The sequence below is a fragment of the Rhizoctonia solani genome, chromosome 12 (genome assembly GCF_016906535.1).
Source record: "Rhizoctonia solani chromosome 12, complete sequence".
Taxonomy (NCBI): domain Eukaryota; kingdom Fungi; phylum Basidiomycota; class Agaricomycetes; order Cantharellales; family Ceratobasidiaceae; genus Rhizoctonia; species Rhizoctonia solani.
In genome coordinates, this window is record NC_057381.1 from 423,839 (window position 1) to 443,858 (window position 20,020).

Here is a 20,020-nt window from a genome sequence, read left to right on the forward strand (position 1 = left end):
CTCACTGGTTGACGGGTGTCAGAGCAAGTGCTGGTGAGCCAGATTTGCTATAGATTATAGCCATTTATACCATATTACAAGTCTAGATCTACTAACTTGAAGTCGAGATGAAGCGATCAGAACAATTGGAGACTCTGGAATGCTGAGATATGAGATGCCCTCTCACTTGGTTAAAGACTTCCAGTTTCTTGATCTATGTGGGAATAATACAGTTATGATTGGTGGAAACCACAAAAAACCGGTTGTGGTCAGTGGCGTGTTGGGTTCGCTGTGCGAACAACTATGCGGAGATGCTTCGGTGCACCTGAAGCATATAGGCCATCGATTAACATTTTGCATGGAACTAGTGACGAAGCTACAATAAGTGGCAAACAAAGTTAGTGTGTTCGTATCGCCTACAAAGAATATGAGTCTTCTGCCCGCCAGTAGCATATGGACATGAGGGTATGCCTGATAAGCGGTCAAACGGAAAGCAATGTGATCCCCATATTGCCGGCTAGACCAATTGCAAACTCTTAAGGATAAGAAGCATGGCTATTTAGGATATTTCAGTAGTACCAGGTTTCGAACTCCCTGTGCGTGTGAGTTGATGCGATTCTCTGGATCAAACATCTACATGTAATTGTTTTGTAAGCCAGTATGTCTCATGTTCTCGGTAATTTACCTTCATTACGATTTATTTGGGAATATATATTTGAATGTTCCAAGCATTCCAGTTTTTGGGATGGTAGTTTTCCGTGAATACTACTGTTTCGGTCAAATCAGTCACTACGTTACGTTACATGAACCAGCGAGCCACCCGTTGGAGCTGGATGACAGCCACCTGACAGTTGACCCCAACTCGTGTTGTGTTGAAGACTTCAGCACAGTACGGGCTCTGTTTACTCCTGAAGTTAAATAAGTGATTGGGGTAGAATCAACCCTTGGGGGGAGGGGGGGTAAGAACCTTGAACTCCCTCAGAGGTAGTTCATAACCTCCTATCATTATCCCTTGAACTGAATACCATCGGAGGTATGGGAGTACCGGGAATCGGCGTGAACGGCTATAACAGCTCCTTATTCTCCACACAATTATATCTGTTGAGCTTATACGACATTGTAACGCGTATAAATACAAACTTGGCCTCGGGCCGGTACAACGCGAGAAGAGATGGGGGGGGTAATATATGTACAATGGGTAAAGGATACGACGGGGAGCGGCGGACGAAGATGAGTGCAGGCTGGAGAGGCGGTAGGCCGAACCGGGGTGCCACCAAGGCCGTGCCACCGAGCGAGCTGGGTGGGCGGCCGAACCAGGTCGTATACGAGTTGAGGTGAGGGCGGGTGGGACTCACAGAAAAAGGGAGGAAACGGGTCAGAGAAACTGCGAGCAACAGTGAACTCGTAGGATGTCGTAAGGAAAGAAAGCAACTAGAGGCACAAGCGCCGAGTCATGGTGTTATCAAACAGAGACAGATATAATACATAGGTGGGAAGCGACAGTCCATGTCCCGGCCTGGGCGGCCCAGTATAAGTTTTGCGGCCTCCACGGGTTCCGTCGCAAAATTGCACTTATTTCACTCTTGGTAAACAGTCCCGATCAACCAATAACTGCACCAGGCAATTCTTCTTGTAGTCTAGCGTTTAACCCCGTACGACAGCGCATTACATCTATGCATATATGAAGCTGGAGTGGAGTGGCCTTAAATTTTATTAAGCGCGTACATGCCTTGTGTATACTTCGTGTTTCACAAGGTGGTTTAAAGTACAGTTAAGTTTGCTTTATCCATTTTGTGCGCACCAGAAACTAACAAAATGACCGATTGACGAGAGCTCAACGGTCAAATACGTGCCTGATACGTACACTGTAGGATTTAAGAACAATCGTCAAGTGCTTGAATCAGATCAAACGGGATCATAAGTTAATTATAGCACCAAACCTACGCTTCCTTTAAACTCAGAATACGAAAACGATAAAATCAAGTAATGATAAAATGGTAGCAGCGTCACCAGGGAGCCAAAATTGATCCCCGATCCGTATAAATAACCCTAGGTGACATAGCCCCGAGCCCCACAAGGGTCCAGCAGCCTGATCATATGTGTATGCGTATATAGCTCTAGATATACGTTCCGTAATCATTTTTTTCGAGTGCATCGGGGATTATGGAGAGAAACAGTTTGATGATTATCAGGCGGCGTATCTTAGATTTGCAGGCCTGGGTGTGTGAGATAGATCCCTACTCAACCCTGCGGCTTTAGAGTATTCTAAAATTTCTGGTGTATACGCCTCTGTGCGGTATGAAACGTCTGATCGTGGTCTGAGAGATGGGGTTCCTATGTTCAAGGTTTCGGTCTTGAATCCCCTTGATTACAATAGCCCTTATACTGTGTTTAGGCTGAACTTATCTCGGAAAAAGAATACAACCCTGCTATATGCGTTCGTCCATGAGCCCAGAGCGGGGAAGCCGAACCAAGTCCCAAAGTGCCGAAGCTGTTAGAAGATGTCAAAAAGGTGTCAAAGATTCAATAAAATTGTACATGAGAAGCAGGGAAATGAAGGGTTTTGCTTAAGGGTTTTGCCTTTTGAATTGGAAAACTATAAGATCGAAGCAAAGAAGGCTAGGACTATGACTTAGGACGAGTTTGAAGACACTAGAATAAAGTGGGGTATGGCGCTTCGGTAGGACTATATATCCTCGCTTCCGTTCGCACCAGCGGTAAACTTTTGCTTTCGTCTCCCGTTTTCCTCGCGTGTATCTCCCCCGGGCCAAGCCCAAATCTACTCTGTCGCTCCTTGTCTACCCCTTTCTCTCACTAAACACACACAAAACACAAAGCAAACAATCTTTCCCGAGTCCAAAATGTTAGCCACCTTTTCAAGTGCGGTTATTGCAAGTGCATTGTTAGCTAGCTCAGTCAAAGCGGGCGATCACTTTATTCTGTCTCAATGCCGGTGAGTATCGCGTGTGCATTCGTTGTTTAGCAAACTAAGACTCTCTCAGCGACCTCTCTTACACTCGTGTTGATCCCATGACCAATCCTGGGGTTAGTCCGTTGCCTGAACCGCGGAGTTCGTTTCTGACATGTCCACAGGGTGTTGGTCCACACGTACACAACATAGTTGGGGCATCTATTTTCAGTCCCGATTCCGGCTCTCCCGATGTTCTGCAGCAAGCCAAATGCTCGTCGACCATGATTCAGGATGACAAGTGAGTTATAACAAACAGTCCAGCCTCTACATTCCAGAATAATTTCGCTTGATTTCATTTTGGCTGAAACTGCAATCCTTCTAGGTCCAATTATTGGTCTCCCTTGGTTTACTATAACCACGGTAATGGCTCATATTCCCCCATGATCAGTTCCACTCGCATCTATTACTTCTTGAAACCGCTTAATGGGACCACTCCGGTTAAGGCTTTCCCGAGGGGTTTGAGGATGTTGGGCGGTGGTTATGCCGATCATCGTCCAGAGCAATACCCTCCTAGGGGTGAACTAAGCTATGAACAACAACAGGCCCTGGATCCTCGTGTACGTGATGTTATGTATCACTCGATAGCACTCTTACTAATTGTTTTTAGATTAACGCTATCAAATGGGGATGCTCTGCGGGTGCTGTGCAAGGTCAAGGAAATGGTGGATCGCTCCCTGGCCAGCGACCATACCTGCCTAATGATGCTCCCAATGGCTGTGGAGTCCTCAACGCTGGTCTGTTCTTCCCGAGCTGTGGCGACGGTCGCTTGGATTCAGATAACCACTTGTGAGTAGACTTTGATCCTGAAAAAAAAATCAACGTCTAACTCTTCTCGAAGTGATCACATGAGCTATCCTTTGGATGGTCCTAATGGATATAACTGTCCTGCAAGTCATCCCAATAAATACCCAACAATTTTCCTAGAGTGCGTTCCTGGCGCCTAATAATAACTCTTGAACTTACCGGCCATTTGGCAGACATTTCTATTTCCCTAGCGAGAATCAACCTTATCGCGGTCCAAACCAGGATAATTGGATTCTTTCCAACGGCGATGCAACTGGTCTCAGTAAGATATCACAAGCCATACGTCAGTTTCAAACATAATATTAACAGCCTGGTAGACATGCACGGCGATTTTATCAATGGCGTAAGCCTTACCTCGTTCTTCACAATCGAGAGCATTAACTGATATGTGCGCTTTTGATTTTAGTGGAACCAAGACACGCTTGAACAAACATTGCAACAATGCAATACCCCAAATGCACCCGAGGAGCACCTTCAGAACTGTGCTCCTCTTGCCAAGAGCTTGAGTGTAGAGGCGGCTGACAAATGTGTCAGTGAAGGAAATATTGCTGATGAGTAAGTGTGGTATACTTATTCAATAATGTTCTATGATCTGAAAGACGTTATTTTATAGGGATATTGGTTTATTTGCCCCGATTACTGGCTTGCCTGGGTGCAACCCTTACTGGCCAGCAGAGTCTCGCTACAAGCCTTCTTGCAAGTCCAGCGGTGATGTAGGGTTGGCTCAGCCCCGTGGTCGTTGCGTATATCCCGATTTTAAGCTCAACCTCCCGACCAATGGTGGATCCAAGACCAAGACCTTCTCGAACCGTAAGGCGCGCTCCCATTCTCAGCGTCACCGTGACTGGCAAAGCCGGATGATCAACTGAGCTTCTTCAATCGGAATATCTAGCCACCGCCTTCTGACCTATGCTCGTGCCTGACATCTACTTTGGCTCTTCTGCTTATTTTTGCTTTTGGCTGTGCCTCTTTCGTGCGTCGGGGGCCCGGATTTCCTCCTTGGTCTGGATTACCTTAATATTGACTGGTTAGCTTTAGCTAGCGTAACAGTGATTCATAATGCCGTGAGTTTCCTTGCTTGGAGGGGAGAAATCGGTGCTGCTGCCATGTTTTTGGTTTCACTTGGACTCCAGAGGGATGATACCCGATTTTGTGTTATAATATTGTTGTTTTAGTTTTATTTATTTCAATGCACTTATGGCGAATACAAACGTGGTAGCGTTTTCTCTTAAAGAAGAATTACCTTAGTGTTCTTACGGCACCCCGAACTGACCCTATGGCACTTCAAAAAATTCGGGCGTGTCGAATCGTCACGGTCACAAGCGAAATGTATTGCGACCTGGCCTTGTTTACCAGACGGCCTTGCTTAACTAGAATTTATCAATCGCTGCACCTCAACAAAATCTATTCTGTATGGACCACACATACTGGTATATATGTGTGTGATCATATGCATGGGCGTGTATCACTGTTTGAGCACTTGTTTGCGAATAATTCGCTCACGGAGTACCCGCGCGCGGCGCGCGTCTGACGAATTCCGAAATATGTCAAGAGCATAAATGACCAAGGTGAGATACGCGCAACCGCCTCCGTTTGATACCATGTTGCAACTCGGGTTATTATTCTTAGTTTCTTGGTGTTCATTTGCTGGGGCGCAAAACACCACCAATTCAGATCCGAATGAAAAAGTCGGCGGACGTGCGTACTTTTCTCACTATCAGAGGGATCGCAATATTTACAATATTCGATAGATCTCGGGTATATACCAAACACTGGGGCTGCCGTCATCTTTTTCCTCTTATACTTGGCTGTAGCAGGACACGCAACATGGCTCATCCTCCGTCACAAGGGGAGATACATGACTGCGTTGGTCATATGCGGATACATCTATGCTCTAGGTTTGATTCTGCGTATTGGTATGTTTATGCTCGCTTTTACTAGCCTTTTGGCTTATCTTACTCGCAGCGTATGGGAAAAATTATTCCAGCCTAGGGCTGTATGTGTTTTTGAACATGTGCACTGTTTTGTCACCTTGCGGGTTTATAGCAACAGTGAGCACTCTGACTCATGCAGCGAGTTGATCTGACGGACTGACAGGTCTATGTTTTACTCGGAAGACTATCTCAGCACATGTATGCTGAGGAATACCTACTCATTCGACCAAGTTGGATTACAAAAATTTACGTGGTGAGTGTATAGAAGGTTGTTTGGTTTGAATGTGTTGTTAATCGGTCAGCTCAGACTTCCGACGTTTGTGAGTAATAATGGCTAGCATCTTTCTGCCGATACTCATCTGCGTCACTCAGTCACTTTACTCGTCCAAGCAACAGGTGGGGCAATGGCTGCCTCAGACGATGCTGAAAAAGCCAAACTTGCAGGAAGGGTTGGTCATCTCCCACCCCCTTTTTTCTCTCAGCGACCTAACTCAAGCCCGACATTCCCTATTGCAGATCTTCCTCGCTGGTTTGATTCTACAGCTGATATCATTTGCGACATATGTATTTGTGTTTGGAATGTTTATTTATTGGATGAAGACCGAACGAGTTGTTCAGTGGAACGACACGCGAACCAGACCATGGCGAAAGCACTGGAAAGGCCTTGTATACGCCGTCATAATAAGTTGCGTAGGTATATTTGTGCGTCTAGCATTTTCTACAATATATCCACCTAGTGACTCAATATGCAATCTCAGATTCGATGCATTTACCGAACCGCTGAGGGAAGTCAAGGGTTCAGTGGGCACTCTCTATCCCACGAGGCGTATTTTTATGTTCTGGATGTGCTTCCATTACTTTGTGCTGTCGCGTAAGTCTTGAGTATTAAATCATAAGCGAGGAGGGACTAAGTACAGCAGTGTATACAATTATGTTTGGCCTCCGGCAATACTTTTCGAGACCAAAGAGGGGCCCGGAGCCGAGATGAGCCGAAATGCGTTTCATCGAGAGGTTTGATTTGGAATGTAGTAGCTTGTATGAGCACAGTAATAATTTGTAGAGCACCAGCATGAACTGGCTTTTTTAACGTGTCATTTTTATGTACTCCTATACATCGCACGCATACATTTCGCTTACTGGCGTTTACGGAGCTACTTGAGGAGCGATTCGGTAATACTATTAGAGAATTTGCGCAAGCGTCTCAAAACTAAAAGTAGCCAAGATATGGCCGTATTGGAAGGACCAAATCTCACGATCATGTTTCACTAACCAGCATTATGTGATCTGACCGACCACCACGGGTTGCTTCGAAACTATTCTGAGTTTGGTTGGGGTGTGATCACCGTAGCAAAACAAAATTAAATAGAATAGAATTCAGAAAGGGGAGTGCCAACTCTCTATTTACTTGGAACTACGACTACTCGGCCTGAGTGCATTCCAACCTGCTAATAACTCTTTGGCATCAAGCGTGGGCTTCAGCTCTCGAACACCCTCCCATGAAGATTCGAGCTCGGCTCGAGGAAAATCGTTCATCAGATCACCAGAAGCAAGTATGGTTTGGTACGAGGGCACCGCTTCTTCTGGAATTGCTCGATAAATTTTAGGTCCACAGCCGCGAGTAACGAATGAGTAATGATGTTCGTCAGGATGGGTCGTAGTTTTGTTACTTTCTTTGCTGCGGGGTTTCCGACGCTCCTGATGGTGAACCTCTAGGTATGGGAGCTTTGAGTCCGTCTCCCCAAATTCGAAAACAATCGATATCACCGGTTTTTGGGATCGGGAACTGTAATTGTACGATTGACGGGACAATCAAGAGAACGTTTCCGGTTCTTGAACTGGAGGTTGATTGCGGAAACCGCTTCCATCGTGATGGCTTGTTCGGTTGAACCCATATGTATTGGGATCACAGCGTCGATTGATGGCTGGCTGTCTTTAGCCTGGAGCGCAACTCCACGGAACAGAGCTACTTGAAGAGCATCAGCTCTGAACACATCAGAATTTTCAGCGAGAGCAAAGTGCGAGAAAGAAACAAAGGCATCCTGGAATCTAGTCTCTAAGGTTTCTGCATCACCCTGGCTGAGTATCGGAGTTGCATTCAGGACCATTGAGTGGTGCTCTTCTGCAAATAAGGCAAGAAGAAAGTCGAGAAGAGGTATAGGCCGATGAAATCTCGGCAGAGGATCCTCCAATGGGGGCTCAAACGAGTATGGCTTTTTCATTAGCGCAATATCATGGGCGATAGTCATCAGCAGTCGGCCGCAAAGCTCTCCCCGTTCCCCTTTTGCAAGAAACCCTTTCTGGCAATTTTGAGATACGGCCTGGGGGGTCTTGGTGGTAATATGATAACATCCATGAATTTCATAAAGGTATCTTGCGGCCGCCTCAGCTAACACAGGCTCGGACGATGAGCCAGTCCGCATATACTCGCGGTGTTCAGGGATTGCATATACAGTTCGCCGAAAAACCTCTTACAGGAAATGAAATTTTGACTTATAGCGCGTGTAACTTGGGAGCGGAGCGGCGTAAAAATCTAACAATTATACTGGTGAATAGCGAAGCGTTTTGGCTACAGAAAACATGTCTTTGAAACGTGTTGTGTTGGTAAATGAGAGGGCTAAAAATAAAACAAATCATTGGGTACGTGTGAGAGGTTTTACGGCACGTTTCAGATTTTGCAAGTGCAACCTTCAGTACCCGAAACTCACTTGATATACTTTGACGATGTTTTGCACACAGAACCAGCTATATATATGTAGCATTAACATACGCAAATGGAACCAGTATACTCTACCTACAATGCCTAAAGCATTTTCTCAGGACACTCTTAACTCGGTACTATCCTTACTTGACTCAGACAAGACACATGCTCAAATCATCGAAAAAACGGGTGTTTTGTCCGCTTATATCACGAAAGTCACTAGAAAACACCGCCCGCACCTGGCGAGGTCCAAAGGCGGTCGTCCACGCAAGCTCAATCCCACTGCCGTTCGCTATGCTGTCCGACTTGTAACCAACGGAAATAAAGTCAGCACACGGAAGGCCGCTATAACACTGTCCGCGCTTAGCGGGGAGTCCATCCATCGTGACACTGTCCGCCATGCGTTGTTAGAAGCTGGTTTACGAGCTGTAAAGAAGACACGAAAACCAAAGCTCACCCCAAAACATATCAAAGACCGAATCGCATTTGCCAGAGCTCACAAGGATTGGACTGTAGCCGATTGGAAACAAGTCCTATGGTCGGACGAGACCACAATTACTCGCCTGTGGTCCGATGGAGTCTATTGGGGCTGGGCCCGGCCCGGGGAGAAACTTAGTGATCGGCTGATCACCCCGGCTCTCAGCCACGGTGGAGGTTCCTTCATGTTTTGGGGATGTATGGGATGGCCAGGAACTGGGTATGGCTGCAAGGTAGAAGGATCATTTAATAAGGAGGTTTACGAGGAGATTTTGGGGGACGAATTCACAAGGAGCCTGAAGCACCTGGGGATGAAAGCAAGGGAGGTTATATATATGCATGATAATGCACGCCCCCACAAGGCAAAAGCGCCCACCGAATGGCTCAAAAACCATGGAGTCGAGTGCCTTGAGTGGCCTGCAAACTCTCCCGATCTTAATCCCATCGAAAACTTATGGGCTGAGCTTAAACGACGCCTAGGCGAGTACGAGGAGGTACCTAATGGGATGCTTGAGTTGTGGGAGCGGGTTCAGGTGGTTTGGGATGAATTTGCGCCAGAATACTGTCAGAAACTAATTGAAACTATGCCAAGACGCATGGCTATGGTTTTGGAGAGAAAGGGGAAGTCCATTCCTTATTAAATGTCTATGTCTTTGTAATCCAATTTGCTGCCGTGAAACCTCTTACACGTACCCCCCACTGTATGTTGCCCATATCTCTGCCATTTGTAGACCGAATGCGCTATATGAACACACAATATGTAGCTAGCACCCATATCTATCTATCGCTTATTTATTTAGATTTTTCCGCCGCTCCGCTCCTAAGTTACACGCGCTACAAGTCAAAATTTCATTTCCTGTAAGAGGTTTTTCGGCGAACTGTACAATACGCATGTATAGCTCGACTTGCCGGGACTCCATTTCACGAGCGGTCGGACTAATTGATTCAAAAGTGAGTCCGATCCGGGCACTGAGGGCAGCAAGTTCAGCCTCAGGAGTAGAATCAGCAGCTCCGGCAGTGAGTTTCATGCGAGCAAAGGATATGACATGGTCAACCAGTGGTTTTTCTCCTGTGCTCTTTTGGTCATTCCATAATTTGTGGTGTACGAACCACCTAAGGAAATATGTGTCAACCATCCGTATACAGCCTAAGCAGTGAAACTTACATAGGTCGTCCCATACTCGACATTACGCCTACTGTGCAAGCATTTTCCAGAGACCAAGGCTGGTTTGATTTACTCAATTCTTGGAGCGTTTGATTGGCGAATATATCGAACGGAAGCTCTGTAAAAGGGGGGATAAGGTATGTGCCCTTGTAAACACGAAGTGAAGGATATGACCCAACCGGTGGATCAAATTTCTGAATGTGGGAATTGGTCGAGAGAAAAATAAAAAAGATAGGTTGACCGACAAGTTCTGACAGGACTGAGCCCAAGTTGTGGTACGGGTTACGGGTGCGCCATTCTGTAAGGATTGCAGGCTGCGCGGTGAGACAATGGGCTTCATCGAAGTAGAAAAAGCATGCGTTTTTTCTAACTAAGGAGTTGTTTTTCACAAGGTCAAGCATCTTCTTAGCGCTCCTACACATACTCCTGAATAAACTGTAAAGCGACACGGAGCCCTTTAGCTCTTGAAATCTAACGCCATTGGAATCATATCTGTCAGTCGCAATCATCAACCTTTCCTGCCAGAATATCCCAACAATGAACAAGAAACTTCCATATCATAGCAAAACTTACTGTGATGGCTGCACCAACCGCTTGATCGTAAAGTGCTCGACGCTCAGTACCCACTTCCTCAGGGGTCTGATCTTGGTTGAGGTAATCGGCCCAAGCGGCCGCCAGAGTCAGGCTTTTGTTCATTCGGTAGTCTCGAGCATATGCAAACTTGGACTTGGCGGTAGCAAATATGTGCTTCAGGAGGATAGCATATTCTGCTTGAAGCAGCTTGTCGCTTTTTCTTTCATGATCCATAAAGTATGCACGAAGTTTGATGTCGGGAGGAGGATACGCTAGTATATGATATGAATCACGGTATAGTTCTGATAGCAGCTAAAAGCCCTTACTTTTTTGACCCTCGGGAAGTGGCTCACGTATATTGGCAGGGATGGTAAACACAGTCTTCGCTGCTTCTTCTACCATGCGGGATTTGCCCATGCCCGACGATTGAATAACTGATATAGACTTCATATACGGCTTCTTGTTGTCTCCATAGCTGGAATAGTATTCCAGTGCGGCAATAAAGCGTGTATGTGCAACTCCGAGATAGGGCTCCTCGAAAGCGGTTTGCAAGCCTGGACGATAAGCACTAATTGCTTATGTGTAGATACCACATTGCACTTACTTCCGTTGCTGGAGCTTTTTGCGCGTGGACCACTGGGCTCCATGTCCGTATCGTCCTCAGCTTCTTTAGCTGTGGTAACCAATGCGATAACCGATGCTGTTCAGAGGTATAAGCTCTCGGTTACATAAAGGTTGGTATACGGGTCATACGATGGTGAACCAGATCTGCAAATGATTTGGATAGATACGCAGATTCGAGGGCAGTAAACAGCTCGATATGACCAGCTAGATGCGTGCCACACATTCTCAGGTCAGGCGGTGATGCCACGGAGTCTACGACCGTGCATGAGACAATCCTCAGCAGCAAGCAGAAATCCCAAGATGCAAGCTTATCTCGAGAAGAAAAATAGACCGAATCTGATTGACGATGCTGATTTATGGCCTTTATAATGCAAGCATTGATATCAGCCATTGCGATCGGTTTACTAGTAATTTTGCTCAGGTTTGTAGTTGAGTCGAGTTGGGTGAAGGGGGTGGCCAGCTCGACACCTACGCCTGTTAAATAGCCAAACAGCTCTGCGTGGCGGTACACGTGAGATGTGCTGAGAATAGGGGAGAGTCAATAAAATTGCCGGATGAAAATAACCGCCAATCGTGTAATATGACCAAAAGACCAAGACATAATGGTCAGACTGCACAGCATGAGAAAAAATAAAGATATCAAGAGGAAGACAAGTAGAACTAGCTCTAGTATATTATTTCTCCTAGCCACAAATTTACACAACACATTCGATTGTATCTACGCTTATAGTGCATATGTGTTACGAACCAAGGTCCGTAACACCGTTACGTGTAAATATAGCCACACTTCGCCACCTCGTCCCCGTTCACCCTTCCCAACCTGCTCCATGCCTACCGCCTTCATGAGACTTCGGCACTTACCAATTATTATCGTAGCACAACGGCCTCGCTTCGGCACTTTCCCATCGCGCCACTTTGTCTACATTATATCTATTCGGGCAATTCCGCCATTACTTGGACCACAACCCGCAGCCGATCACCGACGAGCCTATCGGCTCGCTCTCCCCACCTCTCGTGTACCTTCCTGCTTCATCTTTCAATTTATATTTACTTTTCTCATCGGGGCACTCGGGCACTTTCTACCGGCCCCTATGGCCCCTTTCATGTGTGCACTCATGTCGGAAGGCCTGGTGCTTCCCTCAGCCCGTTATGCCAATTTACTCGTGTAATAAACTGTGTTTATCTTTCATATTCTCTCTATTCATTTCGTCCTCCTCCGTGGCCCGACGCCCTCGTAGTACCTCCTTGTACGGCGCCCACCCGCTTAGTCAGCCGCCTTGCCTCGGTGTTGCAAGGAGAGAGTTTAGAAGAAAAGGGTGCAATAGAGAGTTTGCGAAACGACCCATTCCCTATTTTGTTTCTATTTTTGGAATACATCACCCTAGTCAAGTCTACTGTGAAGTATTAGATGAATAGAACCAAAATAGGAGTAGAACTATTTCGCAAGCTCTCTACTAATGAATATAGACGTGTGAACAAGGTAACTATACACATGGGATAGACGCGGATGTAAAGCCTAGTAATATATAATGTGCATCATACAAGTACCGAATATACGATACACCAAGATGTAGACCTACAACGCCTTTTCTTCCTCTCGGCTTTGGGACCACCCCCAAAACCCGCCTTCCTACGGGGTTACTACATACAATGGAAGCAGAGGCTTGTACAGTGCTCACTCTGACATGGCAACTGTTCTCACAGGGCGCGCCCTATAGCCCCAGTTCATGACTCGATATACAAATATAAGGTTAACACACTGACAACAAGTATGCGTGTTTGAGTAGAAACTAGGCTGAAACCAAGGTCGATATATAGTAGATATACTGACCTTGGGCATCGAATATCTCTCGATCTAATTCATGCTGGGAAAGACAAAGCGGGCTCATGAGATTATTCACCAACACACTGAATTAGAGTATCTTATTACACCACAGTGTACATATCCTTCCACTTGGATTCGATCGCGAATACTGTTCTCGCACGATACCAAGCTTAATATGCGCAGTTCAATAGCTCCAGTAGAAGTTGAATAGAATTGAGAGTTTGGTAATCACGTTGAAGTGAGGTTCTGATCGGCGCGGGCGCATACATTCCAGATCCATTCACATGGCACATGTAGAATTCGCACCTTGTTCACACAGCCCCCTCCCCCACGTTTTGCAAAATCCGCAAGAGCCCAACAGAAGATATCATCCACATAAAGAATACGTTATTCGAAGGAGTTTACAACGGCGATACTATACGGTATCCGAATGATCCGTGAGGGACAAGTAAACAAAGATAGTCGTCAAGATAAGAACCCCGTGCATGTTTTGTTCTTTAGCGGATCTGCAGAGAACGAGGTCCGCATGACGCATGACGCAATCGGCACGAGGAATCCATGCGTCTAGTCTAGGTGGATCTCCGAAGAAGGTGTGGGAGAAGGAGAAGAAAAGCGAGCCGCCGGAATGTTGTGCGGTATTCTTTCGAGAAGGTTGTCAAAGGTCGTGTGGGTGGGTGGGGATGGAGACGGAGAGTTTTGGTAGCAACGATATGGATTAGGTGGTTAGTGTGTCCGAGTTCCTAGATGGGAATCATCTACACTAGTCCAAGTGTTGATCAAGATCGTCGTATAGTGGTAAAACGATCGTCGAAAATGGGTTACTTGGTGTGGTGAACGACCGATCGATGCGTTGTGTATACTATTGTGTGCTCGGCCCGCGCGGTTCGCGCCAAAGATCTTGTCCTTCCCTTTTCCTCCTCACTCAGCTGGCGTGGAGATGGTTAAGCTTTACGGAATTACCGAGCACAAGAGGAAGGTGAAACTGTATGCGTGTAGGACATGGCCGTTGCCGGACGCGAGGGGAAACTCCCTGATCGCTCGAGGATGTTCCTGAGCGGCAGTGCACACAACGACAAGCGCGAATTCACAGCTGAGCGGGCGTGGGTGTGGGTTTTTACTTCGGTTCGAGATTGATGGTATTTTATCGTTGACATTTGTACCTGTACAAAAAAAAACTGAATGGGCGAAATGAAGAAACGTGTTTTGTAGATCATAGTCAAGTTGGCAGACCCGATCGCTTCTGGTGTGTAAAGGACCCTGATTATGAACGATGAATCATGGGCGGAATTGAAGTTATTTTTGAGTATTACTATGCAAGGTATGTTACTATAGACCAAGTTTTGCCGAGGAGAAGGTGTTTTTTTGAGGGGAATGAAATGGATAAAGTAGGTTAATGAAATAATTATGGAGGTGGAAGGAGAGGGAAGACGGATCAAAGCGGATAAACAAACTTGGGAGGACGGTTTTGACGAAATAAGATCGGGGGTGCAGGTGCCTAGAAGACCATGCCCTGAAAGCGCACGGTAGAGTGAGAGAGAGAGGAGTAGGTGGTCTGGTCTTGACTCCGATTTGCACTCGGTTGTGGGCTTTGGTTATCGGGCTGAGTTTGACTGCGCCCCTTGTTCGCTCGCTTGGCTCTAGTTGTTGACGCCTACCACCCACCCACTACCTGGCGTAGGTGAGTCGATTCAAGTTGTAGAGGTTCAGCTGATTGAGGAATGGATAGCCCCCCTCCGCTCGTTTCTCCTTTTTCCGCTCGTTATCGACTCGGCCATGTGGGCAGCGGCAGCACGCGACGTGTCTTCGCAGTCGCCTCCTCCGCCCTCTGAGCGCCACTTGAGCATCACAGACTCGATTGCGTCTACTACAGTTGAAGAAATCAAAGAACGATACCGGCTATCTACATATGACCACCCTAACCGTGCCTCCAATGGGCCCCCTCGCCTTCCCCATGCCCGACGCGACTCGATATTCAGCTTCAACACCAACTGGACCGGGGACGAAGCGTTCAGCATCTCGGACTTTCCTCCTCCACCTGCCATGATCCCCCGATTTGGACCTGCCATAGCCTCTTCGGTTGGTCATTTGCCTCCCATCCCGGATACGAACAGAGATAGGGACCCGCCCAATTCGGCTGCGACATACACTGATACACTCGGCTATATACATTCTCCCGGTCCAGTCGTCCAGTCCAGTGCGTACAGCAGCTCGAGCCACCTTCCTTCGCACTTCAACTCGCGCCCCAACACTGGGTCTAATAATCCTCACTCTCGGCCGAGCACCGGTAATGCGCAAGGGCTGACCGTGCAGATCGACCATGCTCCCTCCCATTCGGATCGTATACAAATCGTGACCGGGCCGAGTCCTACCAGTCCAGCGTTCAAGTCCTCGGCGTCTGTCAGGGCAGACTCTGTACTCCAAGGGTCTGCCAACTTGTCCCCGAAGCCGACGCATGAGCAGGCAGAGCGTGTGTCTCCGACGATACCCAGTCCCAGTTCGCAGTACTTGGTTCCTTCGCCTTCGTCCGCTGCTTACACACGCACTCTTCACACCCACACACAGCACTCGCCCACCGACACTGCGACAGGGATATACACCCACAACCGACCCAGTCCAACAACCTCGGAAAAAGTTCCTGGTTTCCCCGTTGTCCCTCCTTCCCCTGCCACCGCTGCTTTTCTCCGCGAACCTGTCGCTCCCCCAAGTACCCACACCTCCCACGAAGGTCTCCTCGAGCCCGGTTTCATCAGGTCCCTTATGCGGGGGATTGAGCGTGACGAGCATGACGGGTTCAGTCTTGAGGATCCATCCGAAGGTCGGTACGCCAGTGTGCACGCCAGGGACTCGTTCGCTTCGACTTCCTACCGAGACTCGCTCGCTTCCTCTGCCTATCCCCGCGATTCATTTCAGGCACGTCACCACCCGTACGACTATTCCGTCGAGGACCTCCGTACCCAGACCGAAGACCTCGAAGAGCTCGAGCCCCCACGCGTCTTTTTTCGACGCGCCCCCGCAGCGAGTTTGCCGTCTTCTCCGCGCAGTTCGTTTAGTCTGAGTGTTCGGAGCGGGGTCACTGGGCGAGCAGGGTGGGGGTCCGAGGCCGTTCCCGAGGTTCCCAAGATCCCAGACGCATTTCGACAGCCTCAACCCAAGCGGCGTTCGATCGTCAGTACCACCACGGGTATCACGGCCACGGGCACAGCGACGGGGACGGGGACCGGCACGGAAGAAACGGGCGTAGTCCAGCATGCCGTCCTTGTTCGAACGGCGAGTTATCGTGCCCCTGCGGTGTACAAGACGACCGACGAGTTGCGCGCCGGGGCCGTTTCGCCCGGTGGACTGTTAGCTTCTCCCGTGTCCCCCAATACGTTGTCTCCTGTTGCGGCGACGGCCATGATGGGGCAACCACCCCTCGCGAGTCCGCTCCCCGTTTCCCCACTCACCCGCGCCCCATCGACGTCCACATCGATACCCTATTCGTACAATGGAAAAACATCCCCTATCCCCTACGCAGGTCGCAAAGACCTCGGTTCGGCCCACGTCCGGACGACCAGTCGGGATTTGACCATGGGCAGTGGAGGCGGTGGAGATGTCGTCCGGAGGAAGAGCCAGCTTGCGGCGCTGCACTTGTCCATTCCTGGTCCGCGCGCGAGGGAGAGGGAGAGGGAAAGGAGTGTGGTTGTGCATGAAGAGGATGGGGACGAGTTGGTCTATGTTCGTGGGGATGATGTGGATCGGGAGCGTGCGGGGAGGGAGTCGCAATATCATCGGGAATCACAATATAATCGGGAATCGCAGTATCATCGGGAATCGCAATACAACCGGGACTCACAGTACAATCGAGAATCGCAATACAGCCCCCGGGAATCGCGCTACGACATGCGCGGCTCGCGATACGCCGACTCGTACCTCGACAGTCCGTACATGGCGCACTGGGCCGATCTGGCTTCTCCGAGCGAGATCACCCCCGCGCTCAGGGACTCGATGATCAACGATACGGCGTCGTATATGCGGCCTGGTGGGGGGAAGAGTGCTGGGTTGCGGATTTCGGCTGGGTTGGGTAGTCCTAGTGGCGCGATGCACAGTCCTGGTGGGTTACTGCACAGTCCTGGTGGGTTGTTGCATAGTCCGGCGTTTCCTAGTCCTGGCGGGAGTTTGAGCACACCAGGAACGCCCTTTCGTCCACCGTTTGCGACTCCGAGCTCTGCACCCGCCACACCCGGCCACGGACACGGCCCCGCCTCGCTCTCCATCTCCGGATCCAACCTCGACTCGCCGCGGCACGCCAAGCGCGCATCCGGCATCTCCTTTGTCTCGTCCGTCTTTTCCAAGTTCTCCGGCCACGCGAGTGCAGGCCACAACACAGGCACCAAGGGATTCCAGTTTTCGTGGAGAAACGAGCCGGTCCCGCCCATGCCCGCGGTCACGGTCCGGAACGAGGAGACGGCGTCGAATATTGTGCGAAAGGAAGGGACGATGGAGTTGCCCCAGCTCGCGCACCGGGCGGAAAGGCTGAATGAGATGCTCGAGTTGGGAAAGTTGCCTCATCGGGTGCGGTCATCCTTTCTTTATTCCTGTCCAAGGACAAAAAAAACTGATTGAATTTTGTGTATAGAGCAAATCGACTCTTGGGGTGGCGAGTGCGCCCGGGAGCGGGGGCGGGAGGGTAGCAGACGTGCCGGTTGGAGTGGACCAAGAAGGAAACGACGTTTCAGGCGAAGGGTACACCGACGAGAAAGCGCTCCGACGCACACGAAGTCTTCGCTCGGTGTTTACGACTCTGTCTGACCGTTCCAGACGGTTCATCCCGGGCGCCAGCGCCGGCGGAGCATCGGGTAGCCTGCGGTCGAGTTTGGTGGATATTCCGGGCCAGCAGCATCAGCGGTTCAATAAGCTTCCCGAGGAGCATCGGCAGGAGCGGAAAGTCACTTGGGGGGAAGGGACGGGTGTGCCCCCGCCTCGGCCAGAACGGACCAAGACGAGGAGGTTGCCGAGGAAGAGGTTGTTGACTCTCCTGGCGATTGCGGTTGTGGCGCTTTGTGCTATTGTGGGTGTGAGCGTTGGGTTGACGAGGGGGCATGGGCGGGAACCGGATGCTGCTGGGTATACGTGTCCTTTGGCGAGCCAGACGGGGCAACTTTGCGATTTAGGTGAGTAGAATGAGTGTGTGGATTGGGGATGGACGCGGGTATTGATGCGGGTCGGTAGATGCGACGTGCGCATGTACGTCTTCACTTGCTGGACAGTGCAATCCGCTCGCCCAGGTCTTGGTCGACTTGGTGGGGCCTGTGAATAAGCTTTTCGATCCTTCGCCCGCGTTCACGCCTTCGTCCGTCGCGCTTTCCCTTTGGGAGATCCAAGGAAGTCCCCTACCAGGCGCGAATTGCGCAAACCAAGCCGATCTGGTCGATGTGGGCCCGGCATTGTCCGCGGCCCAAGGGTCCGTATCCGCCAACCGCACCGAATTCGCACGCAGCGCATTGCTCTGGACACTCGTCATGACCATGAGCCCCAACTCGACGGAGCGAATGCAACAGTTTGTGAAACAGCTCGACTTTACCAAGCTCGAAGCCGCCTCGTTGGACTCGTCGGTCCATGGCGAGTTTCTGTTCGGCGCGGCCGGGTACCAGATTGATTTCGCGCGCATGACCGTGTCCCAGCCCGCGATCACCTGGCAGTCGTCTGCGAAACCGAGTACGGACCAGGTCGCGCTCGTCTCGGAGGATTTACGCAAGGCGCTCGATCGGGTGTACACGTTTGCTACTGGTACGTCCGGGTGTATATGCGCAGGCGGGTTAGTCCTTGTTTGTTGATGTGATGTTTCTTGGGTCAGCATCGTCTGCTCAGAGGAGCTCGGCGCTCGCTCGTTATTGGACGAATACGCTCCAATTCACCAGTTCGCAACTTTCGGATTTCAGACGGATCGCGAGTGTCTCGCCTGTGCTTTTGCCCTTTGATGCAACCTCGTCGGCCGTGCGATCGCTCTTTTCCAATGTGAATGGGAGCTTCCCTCCCCCTGCTGCGTGCTATCCCACTTTGAGCACTGATGAACTGAATGCCGTCAACGCGATGGAAACGGGTGTCTTTGGGCTCACCAGGACCGGCTCTGTTCCCTCGGCTCTCAACCCGAACTGTTTCTCCTCTCGTCCGGTGTACGGGGTCTTGGATATCGCACGCCTTCGCTCATCGTTTGGTCCCTCTGAGAAAGACGCACCCAAGCAAGCGGTTCAAGTGGCTGCCAATGCGACCTCACGTGTGTCTGTCAGACTTGGACGTGATGGTGCGGGGCTCCCCTTGACATCAGTCGCGACCGCGAATCTCACCGGCTCTGATGATGCGCGCACGTTTGGAACGATTAGTAACATGGACCACGTCTTGCTCACTTACCTTCAAGCCTTTCCATCTATCCAAGCCGCGGGAGCGCTCATCGACCACGTCTTGGCTTCTTCCGACCTCAAGGCACCTCCTCCGACAAACACTTCTGCGCTGTACAATCTAACCTCGGGCTTGACCGAGTTGCCCATCCTCGAAGTCGCGTTCTTTGGAACGGTCGGGCCGGTGGATCTCGCGTCTGCGTCTGCGGACTTTGCGTCCCCTTCTGGAGAGTTATTTTTCGGGTCGAGTGCGGGGGATGCGTTTCGTGAATGGGCGGTCCAGCGGACGGGCGAGGTGGTTTGGTACGACGGGGCCGCTGCTACCCAGGTCGTTCGAGAAGGCCGGACTCGAGACAGTACGTTTGAAGACGTATGGAAAGGCGCCAACGGTCTACTATCCAATGCCGAGACGACGGGTGTCAGGACGTCCCGCCCCGAGGTGGCCAGGATCGTCAATGTGTTTACAACGATTGGGTACATGGGCTCTTAATCTTATTATCTACTGTTTTTTTGTTAGTTGTTAGTTGTTTTACCACCACTATGCTTCCTTTTTTCGTTCTTTTTTGCTTGGTCTCGCTGGGTCTATGACTGTTTTT

The 20,020-nt window shown here is 49.7% G+C and overlaps 6 protein-coding genes across 6 annotated transcripts; 4 read left to right on the forward strand and 2 right to left on the reverse strand.

The window, feature by feature from the left end:
* Window positions 1-2,840: 2,840 nt before the first annotated feature.
* On the forward strand, window positions 2,841-4,623 carry RhiXN_11363 (uncharacterized protein; the record flags this gene model as incomplete). The annotated part of the gene is made up of 10 exons (XM_043331178.1): window positions 2,841-2,932; window positions 2,982-3,024; window positions 3,073-3,188; window positions 3,273-3,507; window positions 3,558-3,736; window positions 3,789-3,875; window positions 3,928-4,016; window positions 4,072-4,097; window positions 4,161-4,309; window positions 4,368-4,623. 10 exons carry the CDS (start codon window positions 2,841-2,843, stop codon window positions 4,621-4,623), a joined length of 1,272 nt encoding a protein of 423 aa, XP_043184688.1.
* A 732-nt stretch (window positions 4,624-5,355) lies between these two features.
* Window positions 5,356-6,705, forward strand: RhiXN_11364 (RTA1-like protein; the record flags this gene model as incomplete). The annotated part of the gene is made up of 9 exons (XM_043331179.1): window positions 5,356-5,452; window positions 5,506-5,670; window positions 5,720-5,805; window positions 5,852-5,941; window positions 5,996-6,008; window positions 6,061-6,137; window positions 6,205-6,390; window positions 6,447-6,559; window positions 6,609-6,705. 9 exons carry the CDS (start codon window positions 5,356-5,358, stop codon window positions 6,703-6,705), a joined length of 924 nt encoding a protein of 307 aa, XP_043184689.1.
* Window positions 6,706-7,089: 384 nt separating this feature from the next.
* On the reverse strand, window positions 7,090-7,934 carry RhiXN_11365 (uncharacterized protein; the record flags this gene model as incomplete). Its single annotated transcript, XM_043331180.1, has 2 exons — window positions 7,090-7,397; window positions 7,484-7,934. The coding sequence occupies 2 exons, from the start codon at window positions 7,932-7,934 to the stop codon at window positions 7,090-7,092; spliced, it is 759 nt and encodes a 252-aa protein (XP_043184690.1).
* A 550-nt stretch (window positions 7,935-8,484) lies between these two features.
* Window positions 8,485-9,504, forward strand: RhiXN_11366 (Transposable element Tcb2 transposase; the record flags this gene model as incomplete). The annotated part of the gene is made up of 1 exon (XM_043331181.1): window positions 8,485-9,504. One exon carries the CDS (start codon window positions 8,485-8,487, stop codon window positions 9,502-9,504), a length of 1,020 nt encoding a protein of 339 aa, XP_043184691.1.
* A 184-nt stretch (window positions 9,505-9,688) lies between these two features.
* Window positions 9,689-11,616, reverse strand: RhiXN_11367 (phosphorylase b kinase regulatory subunit beta; the record flags this gene model as incomplete). Its single annotated transcript, XM_043331182.1, has 8 exons — window positions 9,689-9,697; window positions 9,748-9,976; window positions 10,029-10,398; window positions 10,453-10,546; window positions 10,602-10,873; window positions 10,928-11,155; window positions 11,206-11,301; window positions 11,355-11,616. 8 exons carry the CDS (start codon window positions 11,614-11,616, stop codon window positions 9,689-9,691), a joined length of 1,560 nt encoding a protein of 519 aa, XP_043184692.1.
* Window positions 11,617-14,823: 3,207 nt separating this feature from the next.
* RhiXN_11368 (Zinc finger protein GLI2) lies at window positions 14,824-19,914 on the forward strand (the record flags this gene model as incomplete). Its single annotated transcript, XM_043331183.1, has 4 exons — window positions 14,824-17,601; window positions 17,666-18,200; window positions 18,259-18,816; window positions 18,884-19,914. The coding sequence occupies 4 exons, from the start codon at window positions 14,824-14,826 to the stop codon at window positions 19,912-19,914; spliced, it is 4,902 nt and encodes a 1,633-aa protein (XP_043184693.1).
* Window positions 19,915-20,020: the final 106 nt, after the last annotated feature.